This window comes from Salvelinus alpinus, chromosome 2, assembly GCF_045679555.1.
Source record: "Salvelinus alpinus chromosome 2, SLU_Salpinus.1, whole genome shotgun sequence".
NCBI lineage: Eukaryota > Metazoa > Chordata > Actinopteri > Salmoniformes > Salmonidae > Salvelinus > Salvelinus alpinus.
Genome location: NC_092087.1, coordinates 9,139,285 through 9,164,477, shown reverse-complemented (window position 1 = coordinate 9,164,477; position 25,193 = coordinate 9,139,285). Strand labels below are relative to the sequence as shown.

General features: G+C 43.0%; 1 protein-coding gene across 1 annotated transcript; it reads left to right on the top strand.

The window, feature by feature from the left end:
* The first annotated feature begins 13,827 nt into the window (after nucleotides 1-13,827).
* Nucleotides 13,828-19,184, top strand: LOC139553413 (otogelin-like protein). The gene is made up of 3 exons (XM_071365713.1): nucleotides 13,828-13,869; nucleotides 16,562-16,641; nucleotides 17,041-19,184. Exons 1-3 carry the CDS (start codon nucleotides 13,848-13,850, stop codon nucleotides 17,209-17,211), a joined length of 273 nt encoding a protein of 90 aa, XP_071221814.1. The 5' UTR covers nucleotides 13,828-13,847; the 3' UTR covers nucleotides 17,212-19,184.
* The last annotated feature ends 6,009 nt before the right edge of the window (nucleotides 19,185-25,193 follow it).

Here is a 25,193-nt window from a genome sequence, read left to right as displayed (position 1 = left end):
ATCTGACAAAACTTTTTTTATTCTATGCGCCAAGCATTTTGCTAGGATTTTTGCATCACAACACTGAAGTGTAAGAGGTCTCCAATTTTTTAAATGGACTGGATCTTTATATATACCACTTGGGTCCTGTTTCAGTAATAATGATATCACACCTTCTTGTTGCGTGTCTGATAATCTATCATTTATATAGGAGTGGTTAAAACAAGCTAATAGTGGTCCTTTGAGTATATAAAAAAAATGTTTGTATACTTCCACTGGTATGCCATCCAGTCCTGGAGTTTTCCCATCCTTAAAGGCCCCAATTGCATCAAGTAGTTCCTCCTCTGTAATTAGGCCTTCACATGAGTCTTTCTGTACAGATGTTAATTTTACATTATTATTAGGGAAAAAATCCATACAATTAGTTTCAGTTAGTGGAGATGGAGGAGCCTGAAACGAAAATATATTCTTAAAGTACTTTACTTCCTCTTTCAAAATATCATTTGGTGAATCATGCGTGACTCCATCATTTGTAACAAGTTTTAATACGTTTTTTTTGGTAGCATTTCTATATTGAAGATTGAAAAAGAATTTGGTGCATTTTTCCCCATATTCCATCCAGTTAGCTTTATTTTTGTAATATATTACACTGGATCTTTCTTGAATAAGTTCCTCCATTTCTTTTTGTTTTTCCTCTAACTTATTCTGTGCCTCTATGGTACCGTTTTTATTGTTATCTAACTGTACTGTTAGTCCTTCAATTTCCTTTGTTAATATGGACTCTTTTGATCGAAATTGCTTTTGTTTTATAGATGAGTACTGAATTGCATGGCCTCTAAAGGCACACTTAAAAGTGTCCCATACAATATGGGGATCTGCTGTACCTATGTTATGTCTAAAAAAGTCAGTTATAAATTCTTCTGTCCTAGTTCTAAACAATTTATCATCTAGTAGGCTTTGATTAAATTTCCAATATCCTCGCCCACGTGGAAATTCTGTAAGGGTAATATATATGCCAATTATGTGATGGTCCGACCGCATTCTGTCCCCTATCAAACACTTTTTAACTTTTGGTGCCAGAGAGAATGATATAAGAAAGTAGTCAAGGCGACTAGCTTGATTAAGCCTCCGCCATGTATATCTCACTAGGTCAGGGTATTTAAGTCTCCATATATCCACTAATTCCAATATATCCATGACATTCCTGATTTCCTTAAGTGCCTGAGGGTGATAGTTTGTAGTGTGATTTCCTTTCCGGTCCATAGAGGTATTTAAGACCGTATTAAAATCTCCCACTATAATAATAGAGTCTAGTGTTGCTTGTAGAGTTGATACATTCTTATATATATTGTCAAAGAAGCTTGGATCATCATTATTCGGACCGTATAGGTTAACAAGCCATATATGTTTATTGTCCAATAACATATTTAAAATAATCCATCTACCTTGAGGATCTGTTTGGACAAGTTGCACATTTGGATCAAAGTTATTATTAATTAAAACCATCACCCCTTTTGAATTTCTTTGCCCATGGGAGAAATATATTTCGCCCCCCCAGTTCTTTTTCCACAAAACTTCATCTAAAACTGTTGAATGGGTTTCCTGTAAACAGTAGATATTATAATCCTTCTCTTTTAGCCAGGTAAATACTGATCGTCTTTTCTTATTATCTGCTAAGCCATTACAATTGTAACTGGCTATACTTATTTCACCACTTACCATAATGAGACACACCTTTCAATTATTTTTATCAAAATATATGTTTGTAAACGTCCTATTAAAAAGTAACATAATGATTGAGTGTCTATATAGTTGTACCATGACATTTGCATCTCCACTAAGCAAACCTCCAATTGGTCCCCACTATTCCACCCGCCAAAAGCCCCCATCTCGAGTTGGGTTGTCATCCCAATGCCCGGCAGACCACCCCCGACCCCCCGCATCGCACAGCCCCGGACCGACTGGGATCCATCCTTCGAAAAGTGCACACAGCACCATCCACCGAACCGAAGCAGATCCATTGCCAAATGCATTTCCATCGCCCTCACCTCGATTTTTATTACATATTGCTGTGAATCATCCTCTATAGTCCCTAACATCTTTTACTTCTTCCTTCGCAACAGTTGTGGGATACACACATACACCCACACACATTCAGCCCTTACCCCCACACAACCATAAGCTCACCCTCTCAACAATTGCACCATCCCAGAGCCCAACTCAAGATGGGTCATGATTTACAAATGTACTTGCAGTTGCAGCTGCATGAGAAGGCCTGCAAGACCGCGCAAAAAATGAGCATAAATGTAGAGATTTATTTACCATTGTCACATCCTAGATGATGGAGGTCAAATGTACACCTTCTTCCTGAAACACCCACAATACGGTCATCCATTTTGACCATGTTCCCAAGCCTCTCCATGCAGTCCGATTGGTTTCGTGCCACCAGGGCCACAATAATATACCCCCTCTCTGAATGTCCGAGTGTGACCCCCTCCCCATGGGTTACTGCAGCTAGTGTTGCCAGCACTGCCACTGCCTGGGTGGGGGCACCCCACCGGAATCCCCACCGGCTAGGTACAAGGTCATCAAGGTTCTCATTAGCAGCTTTGAGAATTTCCTTGTTTATTATGCTCTCCCTTTATGGGGCTTTGGCTTTGCAGGACCAACCCTGCCAAGCAGGCTCAGAATCTTGAGGGGGCAGTGCTGCTCTTGGTCCCTGACCTCATTTTGGCTGCATACAGACCGCATACAGCATGCACATAAAACAGTTAGGGACTTCTCCTTAGTATCTGGGCTATTCATGTGGGTGTCTAGGGTATAGGGCCATGGACCGTACCATTAAAATAGGATAATAAATAATTAGATATAATTTATTTTAAAAATGTAGTTCCCCATGATAGGACAATAAATAAATAAGACGTGTAATTCATTATAAAAGTATATCCATCATCTGAACAACATTGAAAGCCCTCTCATACCTGGCCCACAGCAATACACTGGCTCTGGGATATGCAACTATTTCATTACTCACTCACTCAACTTTTCAAACATAACAAATAAAAATAAACACACACCACACCATCCACACATACTGTGCCTTCTGTTTACTTAGTTTTTATCTTCACTATATAGAAATAGTGCTTGTGTTCAATTAGTTATATGTGAAGATTTATAGAAAAGCTATATTTTGTATTGTATTGTTACAATCAGTAACCGGGCTTGAATTGTGTTTATTTTCCTCATCTATGAGAACTTTGTAATTTTTAAAATAACCATGGAGTAATCTTTGTGTCTCTGAACAACTGGTTATCAATATATAGTTTATCAACGAGGAGAGCTACTCGTTTCGCTTTTAATCTATTTTCTTTGAAAATTGGATACAGAACTTTGCGCCGTTCTGCAATTTCTTTAGGAAACTGATCATTCATGCCAATTTTGGTCCCAGCAAGTCTTTTACCCAGGCTTTTAACCATTATTTTATCTTTAAATGAAGCAAATTTGGCAACGATTGGGCGTTCGTACCTCTGCCCTCTCTGTCCGAGGCGGTGTACACGTTCAAGTTGGATCTTATCGATAACTTCGCGCGGTATCTGAAGCGCTGCAAAAAGGAACTCTCTAACTACTGATTCAGGAACCTCTCCTTCTTTCTCTTGGATACCTGTAAGTACCAAATTCTCTCCCATGGATCTAGTTTGTATGTCCAGTAAGGCTTCCTTCAGAACGTTGTTCTCCTTTTTAAATTCATTCATTTCGGTTTCAATCTTATTGACCGTCCCTTTTAGCGCGTGTGTTTCCTTCTCCAAAGCCGCAGCTTTTTCATCACTCATCTCTAGGCTTGCCTTCAACTCTTTTATATCTTTACTAACTAATTCAAGTATACCCAGTTTGTCATTTATTGATTTTAACAGATCGGTTTCGACCTTTACCATTGCCGGTGTTGAGAATATTAGATCATCCGTGTCGGTTGAGGAGTCATGTTTTCGTTTTTGATTCGGTTCCCCTGTCTTATTCTCCGTCATGTTTGGGTGTTGCTTGTTTTCGTAATATTTGTCGATAAATGTCTCTAGTCTTAGGATTTGTTTTGTGTTATTATCCAGATTGAAGGTTATCACCCACCAGATTATTTAGTGCTAATATTTTAGTCTAATTTAGCAGATATTTCGAATATTATGTTTTATCTTGAGGTGCTCTACATAACTTCGTTCAGTCCGCCATTACCTTTACGTTACCTTTACGTCCGCCGTCTACGTCCTACTCTCTATGTTTTTGGTTGGACAGGTTTCTCAATTTATTTCTTAGATTTTTGCATTCTTTATCAAACCATTCGTCATTGTTGTTCATTTTCTTCGGTTTTCTATTTGAGATTTTTAGATTTGATAGGGAAGCTGAGAGGTCAAATATACTGTTAAGATTTTCTACTGCCAAGTTTACACCTTCACTATTGCAGTGGAACGTTTTACCCAGGAAGTTGTCTAAAAGGGATTGAATTTGCTGTTGCCTAATTGTTTTTTGGTAGGTTTCCAAACTGCATTCCTTCCATCTATAGCATTTCTTAATGTTACTCAGTTCCTTTGGCTTTGATGCCTCATGATTGAGTATTGCTCTGTTCAAGTAGACTGTGATTTTGCTGTGGTCTGATAGGGGTGTCAGTGGGCTGACTGTGAACGCTCTGAGAGACTCTGGGTTGAGGTCAGTGATAAAGTAGTCTACAGTGCTACTGCCAAGAGATGAGCTATAGGTGTACCTACCATAGGAGTCCCCTCGAAGCCTACCATTGACTATGTACATACCCAGCGTGCGACAGAGCTGCAGGAGTTGTGACCCGTTTTTGTTGGTTATGTTGTCATAGTTGTGCCTAGGTGGGCATATGTGGGAGGGAATGCTGTCACCTCCAGGTAGGTGTTTGTCCCCCTGTGTGCTGAGGGTGTCAGGTTCCTGTCCAGTTCTGGCATTTAGGTCGCCACAGACTAATACATGTCCCTGGGCCTGGAAATGATTGATTTCCCCCTCCAGGATGGAGAAGCTGTCTTCATTAAAGTATGGGGATTCTAGTGGGGGGATATAGGTAGCACACAGGAGGACATTTTTCTCTGTTAAGATAATTTCCTTTTGAATTTCTAGCCAAATGTAAAATGTTCCTGTTTTGATTAATTTAATGGAGTGAGTTAGGTCTGCTCTATACCAAATTAGCATTCCCCCTGAGTCCCTTCCCTGTTTCACACCTGGTAGTTTGGTGGATGGGACTACCAGCTCTCTGTAACCTAGAGGGCAACCAGTGGGTCCGTCTCCTCTATACCATGTTTCTTGCAGGATGACAATGTCTGCATTACCGATTTCTTTGGTGAAGTCCGGGTTCCTGCTCTTTAGGCCAAAGGCAGATGACCTCAGGCCTTGGATATTCCAGGATGATATAGTGAAGGCTTTTTGTTCCATAAAGTGTCCAAAGTTGTTGGTCGGGGTTTGGCCTCAGGCCAGTAAGTGTGAGCAGAGCCTGCTGAGCATCTGGTACATGCCGTTGGCTTGGGCGAGTGTAAGAGTGGGGGTTGGGCCTGTTTGCCCGCTCACTACCTGGGCGTATGTGTGACTTCCATGTTGATGCCCTCTTTGCGGGGGTGGGGTGCATGGGGTGGGCAGGAGTGGCATGGGTCTGATCTGAGGGGGCCTAAATTGGGTGTGGGCATGGTTGATGTGGGGGGGGTGTGTAGGTCCAGGGGGGGGTCCTGGAGGTCTTGGAGGGTGTCTCGCTGGTCTGGGTGGGGTGTCTATTGATCTGTTGCTCCTGTGTGAAGTGTTGGGGCTTCGTTTGAGAGCAATGTCCTTTAGAGTCTCTCTCTCTCTCTCTCTGCATGCTGGGAGTGTTTGGTGCATGCTGGGAATTGTTCGATCGCGGGAGTGCGTGTGTTTTGTAGAGTTAGATATTCAGAACTTTCTTTCGGTTTTCTCTTTCTTGGTGGCATTCTTTGTTTTCTTCTGTGTGTGATTAAGATTATTCTACATTTTTTTGTGTGGTAGAATGAAGTATTTTGTTTTTTTCGTATCGAAATGACCCTGATTTTGGCGGGGATGGCAGGCCGAATGGGGATGCCGTCCCTGTCACTTCGGCACGGCTTTAGGTGTGTTACTGAAGCTACTGTCACGGTGGAGGAGTTTCTGGTCGCCGTAGGAGAGAAGGTAGGATATGAGAATGTTGCTTATGCGTCACGGATGAATAAAGCGGTGGTGGTCTTTCTTAAAGAAGAGCGCCTTGTAGATCGTATGGTTGAGCATGGCGTACTTCTTAAAGGAATGTTTATTCAAGTTACGCCGCTTTTTTTCTCCGTCAACAAGGGTAACGATTTCAAATGTACCGCCGTTTATTCCAAATGAGCTATTGGAGCGCGAGTTATTGCGCTTTGGGAAGTTTGCAAGTTCAATTAGGGTTGTCCCGTTGGGTTGCAAACACCCGGCGTTGAAACAGGTTATGTCGTTTCGACGACAGGTGTTTATGTTTTTGGACTCACCGGAGCAGACTTTAGAGTTATCTTTTAAAGTCAAGTATGACAATAGACTGTATATGGTTTATGCTAGTACGGGTAGTCAACGGTGTTTTGAGTGTGGGGATGTTGGCCATAAGCGACATGCTTGCCCGAAAAGGGAGAAGGCAGAGGGAGGGGCGCAGGTGGTCCTCGTAACGCCTGGGCCCACTGATGTAGGGAGAGGTGGGCTGACAGTGGTTGAGCAGCCACAAGCACCCGTTGCTGAGGAACAAGTTATCCGTGTTGAGGGCACGGGTTTGCAACTTGTATTAGAGGGAAATGTTATGCAGCAGAAAAATATTGTTGTAGAAGGTAAGGATGGGTCTGAAGAGCCAGTTCCTCAGACTGGTGAGGTGATGCCCAGTACGAGTACTGGGGTACAGGAGGGGGTTCATGTGGAGCTAATCTCCCAGGTAGTGGAGGTGATGCCCACTATGAGTAACGGGGTACAGGAGGTGGTTCATGTGGAGCTAGGCTCCCAGGTAGTGGAGGAGATGTCCACTACGAGTAATGGAGTACAGGAGGGGGTTCACGTGGAGCTAGGCTCTCAGGTAGTGGAGGAGATGCCTGGTACGAGTAATGGAGTACAGGAGGGGGTTCATGTGGAGCTAGGCTCCCAGGTAGTGGAGGAGATGCCTGGTACGAGTAATGGGGTGCAAATGGGGAGTGTTGAAAGGGATGTGGTAGAGGGGAGTCAGTGGTCTGTGGCCTCAGCTGAGGAGGATCAGGAGAAGGAAATGGACATCTCTTTTGATATGATAGCAGCTGGTGAGGACTCAATTTATGATCTAGAGGAGGTAAATGGTTTTCTGGATTGGCAGAATATTTGGCAGAATATTTTGATGTTGATAAGTTTGTGAGGTCAGCTGTGATGTTACAGAAGACGGTGGGGTTAGACCAGTTGAGTGAGAAGAAGCGGTTTCGCTTGAGGAAATTTGTTACTCCTGTTACAGCAGCAAAAGGTGGTGGGAAACGTGGTCAGGTTAATGTAGTCATTTCTGTGAATAATGAATCTCTTGCTGAGGAATATGTATCACAGTAAAGGAGAAAGTGCATCTCTGTTTCTACCTCCCCTGTCAGGCAGTGACCACATACACGCTCCTCTTTGGGTAGCCATGTCTTTTTATGTCTGCCGGTTTCTATTGCCAATCGGTGGTCACTCAGCCTGTACTTGGTAAGGATCTGTCTCTGCTTCGTATCTCTGACACAGTAGAGATAATCAGCCAATTCATATTCTCTGTTTAGGGTTAGATAGCAATTTAGTGGGCTTTGGGATTTTGTTTCGTTTTTCCAATGTTGGAAATATGAGTCCTTTGATTGGTTCATGATTTTGTTTATTGGAATTCTTTCTTTTGAAGCAGTGCTGGTGTCAGCTTGGTTGGTTAGGTCCAACACCAGCTGACTAAGAGCGCTCGTTTCTGGGCTCAGCTCTTGGGTTTGAAGTGCTTTAAATTGCAGACTCTAATTTGGACTTGAATTTAGATGTAGCCAAAATGTTAATGATCTTTTCTGTATTTTCATTATTACTGGAAAGCGGCCCAATTCTGCCCTACATGCATTAATTGGTGTATTTCTCTGGACTTGTAGGATTTTCCGACAGAATTCTGCATGTAGGGCTTCAATTGGATGTTTGTCCCAAATTTGATCTCTCTCTTTCTGTTTCTCTCTCTCTGCATGCTGGGAGTGTTTGGTGCATGCTGGGAATTGTTCGATGGCGGGAGTGCGTGTGTTTTGTAGAGTTAGATATTCAGAACTTTCTTTCGGTTTTCTCTTTCTTGGTGGCATTCTTTGTTTTCTTCTGTGTGTGATTAAGATTATTATACATTTTTTTGTGTGGTAGAATGAAGTATTTTGTTTTTTTCGTATCGAAATGACCCTGATTTTGGCGGGGATGGCAGGCCGAATGGGGATGCCGTCCCTGTCACTTCGGCACGGCTTTAGGTGTGTTACTGAAGCTACTGTCACGGTGGAGGAGTTTCTGGTCGCGGTAGGAGAGAAGGTAGGATATGAGAATGTTGCTTATGCGTCACGGATGAATAAAGCGGTGGTGGTCTTTCTTAAAGAAGAGCGCCTTGTAGATCGTATGGTTGAGCATGGCGTACTTCTTAAAGGAATGTTTATTCAAGTTACGCCGCTTTTTTTCTCCGTCAACAAGGGTAAAGATTTCAAATGTACCGCGGTTTATTCCAAATGAGCTATTGGAGCGCGAGTTATTGCGCTTTGGGAAGTTTGCAAGTTCAATTAAGGTTGTCCCGTTGGGTTGCAAACACCCGGCGTTGAAACAGGTTATGTCGTTTCGGCGACAGGTGTTTATGTTTTTGGACTCACCGGAGCAGACTTTAGAGCATCTAAACTAAAGGGAATAAAACTGACAGCTGTGTTTGTGTGTGTTTCCCAGGTTGCTGAAACATGGTGATGAGTGTTTTGAGCCTGATGCCTGCCCTTGCCTCTGGAAGGGGAAAGAGTACTATCCAGGAGAGAGTCACCTCCCCCTGTCATCGATGGTACGTCTCATACACGGACTTTTCCAGAGATGAAACGCTTCTCAAACCAAACAGGATATGTATCAAACTCAACATGTTTTAGGAGAGTGGAACCTAATTATCCTACAGTCATAAATTAGTGAATGGTATTCAGATCATTTCCTGTACAGAAGTATGACACAGAGAGGTATTGTTTCTTCTAAACACCCCTCTATATTCAACCACTTATTAGATCTATCATATATACAGCTTTCATTTGCCATGACATTTCAAGTATCTGAGTCACTGACACATTTGTTGACTCAGTACCTGGCAACGTGTGGCCGAATTAAGACAAATCTTCGAACAGCTAAACAATTTTCCGGGATCATTGCTGAGCTTCAGGTGATGAGTCTTGTATAGATTGGACCTCCGGTGAGACTGTTCACCTGATATCCATAACCCTCTATTATCTATCATAGAAAATCACCTCCCAGCTCTGGCTTACAGAGAGTCCTTGTATGACGGCCGTTCATTCAACAGTCTCCCTGCCGAGTGAAACAGTGATCTCAGTCTTTCTCCTTTCTTCTCTCCATCCATTTCTTCTTCTAGCTGTTAGCGAGGGAAGAGGGGAGATGGGAATCTGTATAATAGCACTATGAACGCTGGTGATTCAACATTTGGCAGTTGACGAGACTACTTTTCGGGCAGATGATAATCGCTGTGGCCTCCCGAAACATAAGGCGGCCATTAGTTATGACAGAATGTGCTTACATTAAGTGGTAGCAGTTAGCTGGCAGGTTGGTACTGAATCAGGATGGTTGACGCTGTGTCTCTTTCAGTGTCTGCCAGCACGGAACATTCCAGTGTGTGTTCCATCCGTGTCCGTCCATGTGCACAGCCTATGGGGACCGCCACTACAGGACATTTGATGGTCTACTGTTTGACTATGTTGGAGTGTGTAAAGTCTACCTAGTAAAGGTATGCTGTTTGATTACGTTGGAGTGTGTAAAGTCTACCTAGTAAAGGTATGCTGTTTGATTATGTTGGAGTGTGTAAAGTCTACCTAGTAAAGGTATGCTGTTTCTCTACGCTGGAGCGTGTAAAGTCTACCTAGTAAAGGTATGCTGTTTGACTACGTTGGAGTGTGTAAAGTCTACCTAGTAAAGGTATGGTGTTTGATTACGTTGGAGTGTGTAAAGTCTACCTAGTAAAGGTATGCTGTTTGATTACGTTGGAGTGTGTAAAGTCTACCTAGTAAAGGTATGCTGTTTGACTACGTTGGAGTGTGTAAAGTCTACCTAGTAAAGGTATGCTGTTTGATTACGTTGGAGTGTGTAAAGTCTACCTAGTAAAGGTATGCTGTTTGATTACGTTGGAGTGTGTAAAGTCTACCTAGTAAAGGTATGCTGTTTGATTACGTTGGAGTGTGTAAAGTCTACCTAGTAAAGGTATGCTGTTTGATTACGTTGGAGTGTGTAAAGTCTACCTAGTAAAGGTATGCTGTTTGATTATGTTGGAGTGTGTAAAGTCTACCTAGTAAAGGTATGCTGTTTGATTACATTGGAGTGTGTAAAGTCTACCTAGTAAAGGTATGCTGTTTGATTACGTTGGAGTGTGTAAAGTCTTGTTTGTTTACTTGCTTTCGATAGTGTTAATGTAGCCTACAGTGTACTAAGAAATGTTTGATGAAAACATTAGAGAGAGAGAGGAACTACCCTTAACCCCTGACCCCTGACCCTTCAGACCCAATGAATATCACATTACTATTGTCACACCTTACCAATTACGGCGCAAATTTCACTTATTTAAGACTACCTAATTCATGATCCCTGTCCTCCTCCCTGTCCTCTTCCCTGTCCTCTTCCCTGTCCTCTTCCCTGTCCTCTTCCCTGTCCTATGTCTTGTCCTCTTTCCTGTCCTCAATGAACAATAAACGATAAAGACACGAGGTTAAAAAAAACACAGGGGGGCACTACCCCCGGACCCCCCTGGCTCATCTCAACCTGTTCATCAGTATTGATCTAATTCCTGTCCATTGTCCTGTTTCCTGTCCTCCATCTTGTGTAGAACCCGTCCAGTGTGATCGACTTCAGTCCCTCAGTCCCTACCCTAGAATAACATGGGCCCTGTCTTCCACAGTCCCTACCCTAGAATAACATGGGCCCTGTCTTTACAAAGCAGCCTCTGTCTCCTATAGCAGTCTTTCTCAACCCAGTCCTCTGTCTCCTATAGCAGTCTCTCTCAACCCAGTCCTCTGTCTCCTATAGCAGTCTCTCTCAACCCAGTCCTCTGTCTCCTATAGCAGTCTCTCTCAACCCAGTCCGCTGTCTCCTATAGCAGTCTTTCTCAACCCAGTCCTCTGTCTCCTATAGCAGTCTCTCTCAACCCAGTCCTCTGTCTCCTATAGCAGTCTCTCTCAACCCAGTCCGCTGTCTCCTATAGCAGTCTTTCTCAACCCAGTTCTCTGTCTCCTATAGCAGTCTCTCTCAACCCAGTCCTCTGTCTCCTATAGCAGTCTCTCTCAACCCAGTCCTCTGTCTCCTATAGCAGTCTTTCTCAACCCAGTCCTCTGTCTCCTATAGCAGTCTTTCTCAACCCAGGCCTCTGGATCCTCCAATCCGTCACACCTTATTCAACAAATCACCAACCCCTTGATTAGCACCATCAGGTTACCAACCCCTTGATTAGCACCATCAGGTTACCAACCCCTTGATTAGCACCATCAGGTTACCAACCCCTTGATTAGCACCATCAGGTTACCAACCCCTTGATTAGCACCATCAGGTTACCAACCCCTTGATTAACACCATCAGGTTACCAACCCCTTGATTAGCACCGTCAGGTTACCAACCCCTTGATTAGCACCGTCAGGTTACCAACCCCTTGATTAGCACCATCAGGTTACCAACCCCTTGATTAGCACCATCAGGTTACCAACCCCTTGATTAGCACCGTCAGGTTACCAACCCCTTGATTAGCACCATCAGGTTACCAACCCCTTGATTAGCACCATCAGGTTACCAACCCCTTGATTAGCACCATCAGGTTACCAACCCCTTGATTAGCACCATCAGGTTACCAACCCCTTGATTAACACCATCAGGTTACCAACCCCTTGATTAGCACCGTCAGGTTACCAACCCCTTGATTAGCACCGTCAGGTTACCAACCCCTTGATTAGCACCGTCAGGTTACCAACCCCTTGATTAGCACCGTCAGGTTACCAACCCCTTGATTAGCACCGTCAGGTTACCAACCCCTTGATTAGCACCATCAGGTTACCAACCCCTTGATTAGCACCATCAGGTTACCAATCCCTTGATTAGCACCATCAGGTTACCAACCCCTTGATTAGCACCATCAGGTTACCAACCCCTTGATTAGCACCATCAGGTTACCAACCCCTTGATTAGCACCATCAGGTTACCAACCCCTTGATTAGCACCATCAGGTTACCAACCCCTTGATTAACACCATCAGGTTACCAACCCCTTGATTAGCACCGTCAGGTTACCAACCCCTTGATTAGCACCGTCAGGTTACCAAGCCCTTGATTAACACCGTCAGGTTACCAACCCCTTGATTAGCACCGTCAGGTTACCAACCCCTTGATTAACACCATCAGGTTACCAACCCCTTGATTAGCACCATCAGGTTACCAACCCCTTGATTAGCACCATCAGGTTACCAACCCCTTGATTAGCACCATCAGGTTACCAACCCCTTGATTAGCACCATCAGGTTACCAACCCCTTGATTAGCACCATCAGGTTACCAACCCCTTGATTAGCACCATCAGGTTACCAACCCCTTGATTAGCACCGTCAGGTTACCAACCCCTTGATTAGCACCATCAGGTTACCAACCCCTTGATTAGCACCATCAGGTTACCAACCCCTTGATTAGCACCATCAGGTTACCAACCCCTTGATTAGCACCATCAGGTTACCAAGCCCTTGATTAGCACCATCAGGTTACCAACCCCTTGATTAGCACCATCAGGTTACCAACCCCTTGATTAGCACCATCAGGTTACCAACCCCTTGATTAGCACCGTCAGGTTACCAACCCCTTGATTAGCACCGTCAGGTTACCAACCCCTTGATTAGCACCGTCAGGTTACCAAGCCCTTGATTAACACCGTCAGGTTACCAACCCCTTGATTAGCACCATCAGGTTACCAACCCCTTGATTAGCACCATCAGTTTACCAACCCCTTGATTAGCACCATCAGGTTACCAACCCCTTGATTAGCACCATCAGGTTACCAACCCCTTGATTAGCACCATCAGGTTACCAACCCCTTGATTAGCACCATCAGGTTACCAACCCCTTGATTAGCACCATCAGGTTACCAACCCCTTGATTAGCACCATCAGGTTACCAACCCCTTGATTAGCACCATCAGGTTACCAACCCCTTGATTAGCACCATCAGGTTACCAACCCCTTGATTAGCACCATCAGGTTACCAACCCCTTGATTAGCACCATCAGGTTACCAACCCCTTGATTAGCACCATCAGGTTACCAACCCCTTGATTAGCACCATCAGGTTACCAACCCCTTGATTAGCACCATCAGGTTACCAACCCCTTGATTAGCACCATCAGGTTACCAACCCCTTGATTAGCACCATCAGGTTACCAACCCCTTGATTAGCACCATCAGGTTACCAACCCCTTGATTAACACCATCAGGTTACCAACCCCTTGATTTAGTTAGATCTAGCTGATACACACACATACACACACATATATATACACACATGTTTTGGTCAGTCTTTGTAACACTACTACCTCTCTCTGATGTTATTTTAGTTGACCTTTAACCCCTGAGATGTCACTGTTGTCTCCACTCTAGATTGGTGGAACCATTGTAAGTTACATGGATGGATGCTGCAAGACATGTGAGTAAAGAGAAAGACAACCTGTCCAGCTATAGTTTCTGGGTAGCTTCCTGTACGCCCATATTTAGTGTTTTCCTGCATGCCCATGTTTATTCTCTCCCTGTACGCCCATGTTTAGTCTCTCCCTGTACGCCCATGTTTATTCTCTCCCTGTACGCCCATGTTTAGTCTCTCCCTGTACGCCCATGTTTAGTCTCTTCCTGTATGCCCATGTTTAGTCTCTCCCTGTACGCCCATGTTTATTCTCTCCCTGTACGCCCATGTTTAGTCTCTCCCTGTACGCCCATGTTTAGTCTCTCCCTGTACGCCCATGTTTAGTCTCTTCCTGTACGCCCATGTTTAGTCTCTTCCTGTACGCCCATGTTTAGTCTCTTCCTGTACGCCCATGTTTAGTCTCTCCCTGTACGCCCATGTTTAGTCTCTCCCCACCTTCTTCTTCTGAAGTTAATCTTTGTTACTTGTTTGTCTGTTAGCGTGTGTTTCCCAGTACATGTTTGTCATTCAGTTTATGACCTCACCACTTCAATCAGTCATTTTCTCACTCCGCTTATGCTGAAAATATATTGTTTCCCCCCCCCCATTTGAGGAAACTACCTACTGTTTTAGGCAATACCTACAGCAATATGATGTTGTGGCTCCTATGTCCCCCCCAAAGGGTCTATTCAAAGTAATAGAAACAGATGCTTGTCAGTGAAAATAAGCAACATAAACTTTACAAGCAAAATAATCTAATCTGACATCCATGTTACCGTTACTGCCAAAGGCCACACTGGGCGTATTCAGAGGAATTCAACATCCATACATGAATTGGTTCACACACCAATGTACAAATGTAAACCAACAGTTTTAACAACCCCCAGTATTGTAACTATAAATGCTACTACAGTATTTACGGTAACTTCATTGAAAAGCATATAGAACTAGATAGATAGAGTTGGGTTACTTTTCTTCATTTTTGTGTGTTCCCGTGTGCAAGCTGACCATGTACCAATCCCCCCCCCAGGTACCGGATATTCTCTCTTTCCCTTCCCTGTTAGTCCCCTGACACCCACAGTTAACACAAACTGTGAACGAGGTACCCGTCATGGATATAGAGCTCTATGAGACAACGAGGCTTGCCAGCACCATTGTTGATATCCAACAATGTACTCCCCTTTTTCTTTTTTTACAGAAACAATTACAGTACAGGACAAGTCAAAACAGACTATTTTTTGTCTTTTTTTGTTGTTGTTGTCATCCACTATTTTGTTGCCATTTTTCCTCCAATTGTCCTCTGTAGATCACATGACACAGCTAAATCTTTCCCCATTTTGCACTGTCGGGGCAGTGCATTGTTGATCTCCAATGTACTGTTGGTAGTGGCCGAGTAGTCTGCAGTCGTTTAGACGTCTGCATAGTGTGTGTCTTGAACTGTAGTAGGTCATCTTTTAGTACTGCTGAACACTGGTGTGGGGGTTTGTACTGTCGCTAATGTTTTTGCCTAATATGGTATAAATTTGTATCCATTTATAAAATAATTGCGTGATCCTCTTTATGTATGTCATACTTGCATAGTTTCCCCCATCCTAGTCTTCCTGAAAAATGATGTGCAGTAGCACTGGAATATTTTATGCCATATTACCCAAACAATAACATCAACTGCTAACAAGTACTAGATGGATTCTGGTGAAAGGGTATCTGTTTTGTTTCTGAAACTTTTTAAAATAATTCATACTTTTATTAAAGGTTAAAGTGGGCTTTTCACTCTTACGATAACTGACGTATCCGTGTTACTAGGCGATAAATGTAAGATATTACATTAGCTCCATGCATTGTAACAAGGATATGTCATTTGTCATGCTTCTTATTTTTTGGGGGGTCATAAACTATTGCAAAAAAATATTTGGGCATACACATAATGTCAGTCTAATAACCGTTAGATTGTCAACATTATGTCTTCTGCTTGAAGTAGTTGAAAGTAGACCCTTGTCAATAGGTACAGAGGGTAATAACATGTTATCATCACATAGAGTTCTTAGTAACACATTTTGGTTGATTGACTGGGCCGCTACGTGGGGGAAAGAATTCTGTGATGGAATTACACGTTGGTTAACATGTTTGTTTTTGTTGACACTGACGCCTCATCTACACAGAGGATTAACCAATCGGCTTAAGCATCGCAGACCTCTCATAGAATTGATATTCAAGTATGAAATATTTCTGGCCTCCCTAAACTATTTCATATTAAAAACAACAGTAACGCCGTGGGGTATTGTAGCTAACAAAAGCCTTGTGTCTTTATGTACCATTTACCTTCTGACAGCATGACAACAGTTGTACTGTTTTTGCTCCCTCTGTCGCTCTCTGTTCATGTTTTCCTTCATGGTTTGTTCTTCCTTTCTATACGGCTGGCAGATCAGAGTTCTGGTCTAATGGTTGTTCTTCAGAACCAGATCCAGATGAAGGCTGATGGGATGTGTGGTGGTCAGAACCAGATTAAGACTGAGGGGATGTGTGGTGGTCAGAACCAGATTAAGACTGATGGGATGTGTGGTGGTCAGAACCAGATCCAGACTGATGGGATGTGTGGTCAGAACCAGATTAAGACTGATGGGATGTGTGGTCAGAACCAGATTCAGACTGATGGGATGTGTGGTCAGAACCAGATTAAGACTGATGTGATGTGTGGTCATTGTATTTGTGAACCCTGCAGGTAAAGAAGATGGGAAGTCCTGTCAGAAGGTGACAGTAAGGATGACGATACGGAAGAACGACTGTCGCAGTAACAGACCGGTACGTTTTTTTGTCTTAATTGTTTCTGACCTGGTTAAATAAATGTTACATCAAAATGTAGGAGCAGCACTATGTCTGGGAAACTTGTTTCTGGATGAGTAGGTGGGTCAAGCCCGTCATGGATTATTGTGCCACGATAGTTGAGCAATATCTTCATCACGATAACGGCTTGTATCATGATGTCATGAAAAAAACGGAAAAGCTCATCTTTATGTAGCATTAAGGATAATTCATAGCCCATCTATGCCACCTGGATTAAAGAGGTAAGGTCATTTTACTGGGCGTAGATCAGCTACGAACTGTTCTTAATGCTACATTTGGCGTAGTCGGCAGGATTAGGATATTCACATTTAGCATTACATCCCCCTTGTTACATTTTGTTGTTGGTTTTTCCTCCAGGTCAACATAGTGTCATGTGACGGGAAGTGTCCGTCGGCCAGTATTTATAACTACAACATCAACACGTACGCCAGGTTCTGTAAGTGCTGCCGTGAGATGGGGCTGCAGAGGCGCTCCGTGCAGCTCTACTGCACTGGCAACTTGTTGCTGATACACAACAACTACAACTAACTGATACACAACAACTACAACTAGCTGATACACAATAACTACAACTAGCTGATACACAATAACTACAACTAGCTGATACACAATAACTACAACTAGCTGATACACAATAACTACAACTAGCTGATACACAATAACTACAACTAGCTGATACACAATAACTACAACTAGCTGATAGACAATAACTACAACTAGCTGATAGACAACAACTACAACTAGCTGATAGACAACAACTACAACTAGCTGATACACAATAACTACAACTAGCTGATACACAATAACTACAACTAGCTGATAGACAATAACTACAACTAGCTGATAGACAACAACTACAACTAGCTGATAGACAATAACTACAACTAGCTGATACACAATAACTACAACTAGCTGATAGACAACAACTACAACTAGCTGATAGACAATAACTACAACTAGCTGATAGACAATAACTACAACTAGCTGATACACAACAACTACAACTAGCTGATAGACAACAACTACAACTAGCTGATACACAACAACTAACTGATACACAATAACTACAACTAGTTGATACACAATAACTACAACTAGCTGATACACAATAACTACAACTAGCTGATACACAATAACTACAACTAGCTGATACACAATAACTACAACTAGCTGATACACAATAACTACAACTAGCTGATACACAATAACTACAACTAGCTGATACACTACAACTACAACTAGCTGATACACTACAACGACAACTAACTGATACACAATAACTACAACTAACTGATACACAATAACTACAACTAGCTGATACACAATAACTACAACTAGCTGATACACAATAACTACAACTAGCTGATAGACAACAACTACAACTAGCTGATAGACAACAACTACAACTAGCTGATAGACAACAACTACAACTAGCTGATACACAATAACTACAACTAGCTGATACACAATAACTACAACTAGCTGATACACAATAACTACAACTAGCTGATACACAATAACTACAACTAGGTGAACTTGTGTAGCAAAAATAAGCAAACGTGTGCAGCCCCGCAATTTGTAACTCGGCGCAAGTATGTGGTATCTCGATTTTGTGTATCTAACTGTGGCCTTGTGGGGCGTACGTACCTAGTGTAGGAATTAGATCTGACTCGAAGCCAGCCCCACTCTATTTATTTGTAGGTAAAACGTGAGAGTATTTAGTCCAACATTAACACATGAATTCAGACATCAAATTGTGCCTCATTTTGTACATAAATACATTCCCTGTCTTTGTGCCTTTTGTGGAAATAAATATTTTTACATAAAAAAAATATATATATATTTAGATGTATTACTTTTAGAGTTATAATAATCTGCTGTATATCAAGTGATATTAAATATGCTTAATGTAACCATACTAGAGAGGTGTTGCTGAATAATTATGAATCAAGCTGTATGTCGAGCACTTTATTTATTTTCTGTTCAACTTAGCACAGCGTTAATTATGTTGGTATTGGTGAGTTTTGTCAACACAGTTTTGTCAAGCATTTGGCCCTGATATATTTAACCGACACTAGCACTGTCTAAAACTGGTTTGGTTGCAGACCAGAAGTTTCTTTTTTAACAACTTTAATTTGTGGATTTTTTTTTTTAATTTAAAATGTTAGGGGGGGAAAAAATGTAAATGGATTATTACTGAGAGGTTGAAAGAATCGCTTTTTTGAAATCACTTTGTTTATAATACAGTAACTTGGTTGACAATAAGGTCTCCCGTTTTTACGTCTTCAAAATGTGTTTTTTTGTCACTTGATTGTATACATATTTTTAACAAATAAATATTCACAGCATAATACAAATTGTGAAATGTGTGGTGTCAAGAGTTGTGATTGGTTTGCTTATGTTTCAAGCGTTTTCAATAAGTTAAGTTCATTGTAAAGATAATTGTGTTATTATTGGGGATATGAAACAACGCCCACAGGTTAGTGTAGTGAAACTGAACGTGTACCATACTAAATGTACATTTGAATTTTCAATAAATATTTCCTTAGAAAACCCTGACTCATTTCTGTATAGATGTTTCTAATGTTATACACTGCACATGTTTTTGTGTGTAGATTGAGTTTCAGGACATGTTTTGGTCAGTATAGGCTACATGTTGGTTACTTTAGTCATATTTAGTGTATCAGCACATTACAATAGACTAGTTGATCATCCTACAGGGAACATGCTGGAGCTTTAGATTCATTTTTTATTTAACTAGGCAAGTCAGTTTAAGAAAAAAATATTATTTACAATGACGGCCTACCCTGGTCAAACCTGGACGTGCGTCGTCCTATGGGACTCCCAATCACTGTTGGATGGGATGCAGCCTGGATTCCAACCAGGGACTACAGTGACGCCTCTTGCACTGAGATGCAGTGCCTTGGGCTCCCGGGTGGCGCAGCGGTCTAAGGTTTTTAGCAGACAGAGTGCCTACGACTGATGTGTGTCAAAGCAGAGTGCCTCCACCGTCTGTCCGTTTGAAACAATACACTGCTACTTCTTCTGTCTCAGAGTTACACTGCATGGAGCAGGGTTAACCTTGTGGTTTAACCCCACCCTCAGAGATGACACCTTAGTTACACTGCATGGAGCAGGGTTAACCTTGTGGTTTAACCCCACCCTCAGAGATGACACCTTAGAGTTACACTGCATGGAGCAGGGTTAACCTTGTGGTTTAACCCCACCCTCAGAGATGACACCTTAGTTACACTGCATGGAGCAGGGTTAACCTTGTGGTTTAACCCCACCCTCAGAGTTGACACCTTAGAGTTACACTGCATGGAGCAGGGTTAACCTTGTGGTTTAACCCCACCCTCAGAGATGACACCTTAGTTACACTGCAAGGAGCAGGGTTAACCTTGTGGTTTAACCCCACCCTCAGAGATGACACCTTAGAGTTACACTGCATGGAGCAGGGTTAACCTTGTGGTTTAACCCCACCCTCAGAGATGACACCTTAGTTACACTGCATGGAGCAGGGTTAACCTTGTGGTGTAACCCCACCCTCAGAGATGACACCTTAGAGTTACACTGCATGGAGCAGGGTTAACCTTGTGGTTTAAAAACCCCCTCAGATGACACACACACCGGATTGAATGAGGGCATTACATTAATTTCCCCATGAGTCTAGTCTAGGCCTAGAATCAATCAGATCCAGCGTCAACCGATAGCTGACACCTGAATACCAATCAGAACCATTGTTAACCGATATCTGACACCTGAATACCAATCAGATCCAGCGTTAACCGATATCTGACACCTGAATACCAATCAGATCCAGTGTTAACCGATATCTGACACCTGAATACCAATCAGATCCAGCAATAACCGATAGCTGACACCTGCATACCAATCAGATCCAGCGTTAACCGATAGCTGACACCTGAATACCAATCAGAACCAGTGTTAACCGATATCTGACACCTGAATACCAATCAGATCCAGCAATAACCGATAGCTGACACCTGCATACCAATCAGATCCAGCGTTAACCGATAGCTGACACCTGAATACCAATCAGATCCAGCGTTAACCGATAGCTGACACCTGAATACCAATCAGAACCAGTGTTAACCGATATCTGACACCTGCATACAGATCCAGCGTTAACCGATATCTGACACCTGAATACCAATCAGATCCAGCGTTAACCGATAGCTGACACCTGCATACTGTAGCTGATGTTGTGGTGGTGTCGGAGGTGGAACTGCGTTGGAGCCGTCAAATCGGTGAGCAGCTGCTCTTGATCATTGTCACAAAGCCACACCCCCGTTAGAAGTTCCCGAGTGAGAAAGTGTAGGTTATACAGAAATAATTACACTCGCATTGAAAGTCATTAAGTTAAATAAGGAGGATTTCTGTCAGCCTAATTTGAGGTGTAGATTACATCTCACATTCCAGTGTTGGAGTGTGGATGAGATTGTTATGGATATATTTACCCCTCCACATCTCCCGATGAATAAACTAAATGACCGAGGCTGACACCGGGCTCATAATGTAGTTGATTCTATTCCCAGGAGTATCTAAAAGCATGCATGTGAGCTGTGATATTACAGACAAATGAACCTAATGAACCGATCTATGTAGATGTCATTAGGTTCTGATTCTATTTGGATTTGAAATACTATTCATAGGATTCTAAAAACAAGGCCTGGTTGTGGTACTGGCTGTGGGTCAGCAGTACAGTTTAGTCACAGCGGAGGGCCCTCTGCTGGTCACGGTCAGAGGGCGTCTATAGCCCTTCACACTACAGGACAGGGGTGGGTCATCTTACCTGGTGTAGTAGGGCTGGTCTGACAGTAGTTGGTGCAGGGTTTAGCTCCAGCCAAAGCAGTAACACACCTGATTCAACTAATTAACAATTGATTAAAGACCATAATTAGTGGATTAGTTCAATCAGGTTTGAATCAGGTTCGTTGCTACTAAAGCCTACACTCATCACAAGCAAAGCCCTTTCATCATTAAATTGGACACCGCTGCTGTAGTGCCATTTTCTGCAGTGGGACATCTTTCTAAATCTTTCTGTGGTTGTGGTAGTGACAGTTGATTGGGTGACCTCTTATAACAACTGATTTTACTTGGCCCCCCAATTTAAAAAAAAATCATAATTTTTTACACATAAAATATTGTAAAAACACCAGAAAATAAGTACCAAATAAGCTCCATGTGATTTTTAAGTATCGCCTCACATAATACAGACATATATCTGATCATATACAGTAAGCAAGGGTTTAAGTCAAATATTATATCTGTTTGGGATTCCTGTGGTCAATATGCAGTCTACCTTGATCGACATGTTCATCAGACATACACATGTTATCCGACACCTAGTCAGTTCACCAGACAGATAGATGTTATCTGACACCTAGTCAGATCACCAGACAGACAGATGTTATCCGACACCTAGTCAGATCACCAGACAGATAGATGTTATCTGACACCTAGTCAGATTACCAGACAGATAGATGTTATCTGACACCAAGTCAGTTCACCAGACAGATAGATGTTATCTGACACCTAGTCAGATCACCAGACAGATAGATGTTATCTGACACCTAGTCAGATCACCAGACAGATAGATGTTATCTGACACCTAGTCAGATCACCAGACAGACAGATGTTATCCGACACCTAGTCAGATCACCAGACCGATAGATGTTATCTGACACCTAGTCAGTTCACCAGACAGACAGATGTTATCTGACACCTAGTCAGATTACCAGACAGATAGATGTTATCTGACACCTAGTCAGATCACCAGACAGATAGATGTTATCTGACACCTAGTCAGATCACCAGACAGACAGATGTTATCTGACACCTAGTCAGTTCACCAGACCGATAGATGTTATCTGACACCTAGTCAGTTCACCAGACAGATAGATGTTATCTGACACCTAGTCAGATCATCAGACAGACAGATGTTATCTGACACCTAGTCAGATCACCAGACAGATAGATGTTATCTGACACCTAGTCAGATCACCAGACAGATAGATGTTATCTGACACCTAGTCAGATCATCAGACAGACAGATGTTATCTGACACCTAGTCAGATCACCAGACAGATAGATGTTATCTGACACCAAGTCAGTTCACCAGACAGATAGATGTTATCTGACACCTAGTCAGATCACCAGACAGATAGATGTTATCTGACACCTAGTCAGATCACCAGACAGATAGATGTTATCTGACACCTAGTCAGTGACACCCCATCAGTCTCCTAAGCCTTCTGGATGCTAACAACTCTGTAGGCAGGTCTTATATCAAAGACCGGCCCTCATGACCAGCTGTATCAAAGCACAGTTTGGACGTCTCTGAAGGTCCCATGCTGCTGGATAAGCTTTTGAAATGAAAGCTACATGAAAGCTCCACAGGCCTAAACAGTGTTGTCTTGAGGCAAGACAAAATAAGTTAGAACCCCCCCCCCCCCCCCCCTGCCCCCCCCCCCTGCCCCCCCCCCCCCCCCCTGCCCCCCCCCCCCCCCCGCCCCCCCCCCCCCCCCTGCCCCCCCCCCCCCTGCCTTGTCCAATTCCTCTATGAAATACAGCAGATGTTGGGGGTAGCTGACACGTCCTGACGCATGGCAGCTTGCAGGTCCCTTTTATGTGTGCTGCTGCCTGTGCACTTGACTGTGTTGTTGTGTGTTGCACTGCCTGTGCAGACTACACTATGGTTCACATTGTAAATGTGTGTAGAGGAATCAAATTATTGTAAATATGAATCAATTAATTGCTATTTTCTTGTCATCAAGATGTAACTTGGCATGTCTATGGTAAGTTTCTGCTAGTGGAGAACTATAAGTCATAGCAACATCACTACGGACCTATAAGTCATTCACTAGGACGCTAGCAACATCACTACGGACCGATAAGTCATTCACTAGGACGCTAGCAACATCACTACGGACCTATATGTTATTCACTAGGACGCTAGCAACATCACTACGGACCTATATGTTATTCACTAGGACGCTAGCAACATCACTACGGACCTATAAGTCATTCACTAAGACGCTAGCAACATCACTACGGACCTATAAGTCATTCACTAGGACGCTAGCAACATCACTACGGACCTATAAGTCATTCACTAGGACGCTAGCAACATCACTACAGACCTATAAGTCATTCACTAGGACTCTAGCAACATCACTACGGACCTATAAGTCATTCACTAGGACGCTAGCAACATCACTACGGACCTATAAGTCATTCACTAAGACGCTAGCAACATCACTACGGACCTATAAGTAATTCACTAAGACGCTAGCAACATCATTACGGACCTATAAGTCATTCACTAGGACTCTAGCAACATCATTACGGACCTATATGTTATTCACTAGGACGCTAGCAACATCACTACGGACCTATAAGTCATTCACTAGGACGCTAGCAACATCACTACGGACCTATAAGTCATTCACTAAGACGCTAGCAACATCACTACGGACCTATAAGTCATTCACTAGGACGCTAGCAACATCACTACGGACCTATAAGTCATTCACTAGGACGCTAGCAACATCACTACCGACCTATAAGTCATTCACTAGGACGCTAGCAACATCACTACGGACCTATAAGTCATTCACTAGGACGCTAGCAACATCACTACGGACCGATAAGTCATTCACTAAGACGCTAGCAACATCACTACCGACCTATAAGTCATTCACTAGGACGCTAGCAACATCACTACGGACCTATAAGTCATTCACTAAGACGCTAGCAACATCACTACGGACCTATAAGTCATTCACTAGGACGCTAGCAACATCACTACGGACCTATAAGTAATTCACTAAGACGCTAGCAACATCATTACGGACCTATAAGTCATTCACTAGGACGCTAGCAACATCACTACCGACCTATAAGTCATTCACTAGGACGCTAGCAACATCACTACGGACCTATAAGTCATTCACTAGGACGCTAGCAACATCACTACGGACCTATAAGTCATTCACTAAGACGCTAGCAACATCACTACCGACCTATAAGTCATTCACTAGGACGCTAGCAACATCATTACGGACCTATATGTTATTCACTAAGACGCTAGCAACATCACTACGGACCTATAAGTTATTCACTAAGACGCTAGCAACATCACTACTCACTAAAATCCAACTATAACACGGTGTTGACTATGATATGCTTTACACACTGACTGGCTGACTTGCTGAATGACTGGCTGGCTGACTAGCTGACTGGCTGGCTGACTGACTGGCTGTCTAGCTGACTGACTGACTGGCTGACTAGCTGATTGGCTGAATGACTAGCTGACTGGCTGAATGACTGACTGACTGGCTGGCTGACTGACTGAATGACTGACTGGCTGACTAGCTGATTGGCTGAATGACTGGCTGACTGGCTGACTGACTGACTGACTGGCTGACTGACTGAATGACTGACTGGCTGACTAGCTGATTGGCTGAATGACTAGCTGACTGGCT

Coding starts and splice junctions, on each gene's coding strand:
- LOC139553413 (XM_071365713.1), top strand. CDS start 13,848: ATGGATGGATGCTGCAAGACAT. Junction 13,870..16,561: donor GGATGGATGCTGCAAGACAT/GTGAGTAAAGAG, acceptor TGAACCCTGCAG/GTAAAGAAGATGGGAAGTCC. Junction 16,642..17,040: donor ACTGTCGCAGTAACAGACCG/GTACGTTTTTTT, acceptor TTTTTCCTCCAG/GTCAACATAGTGTCATGTGA.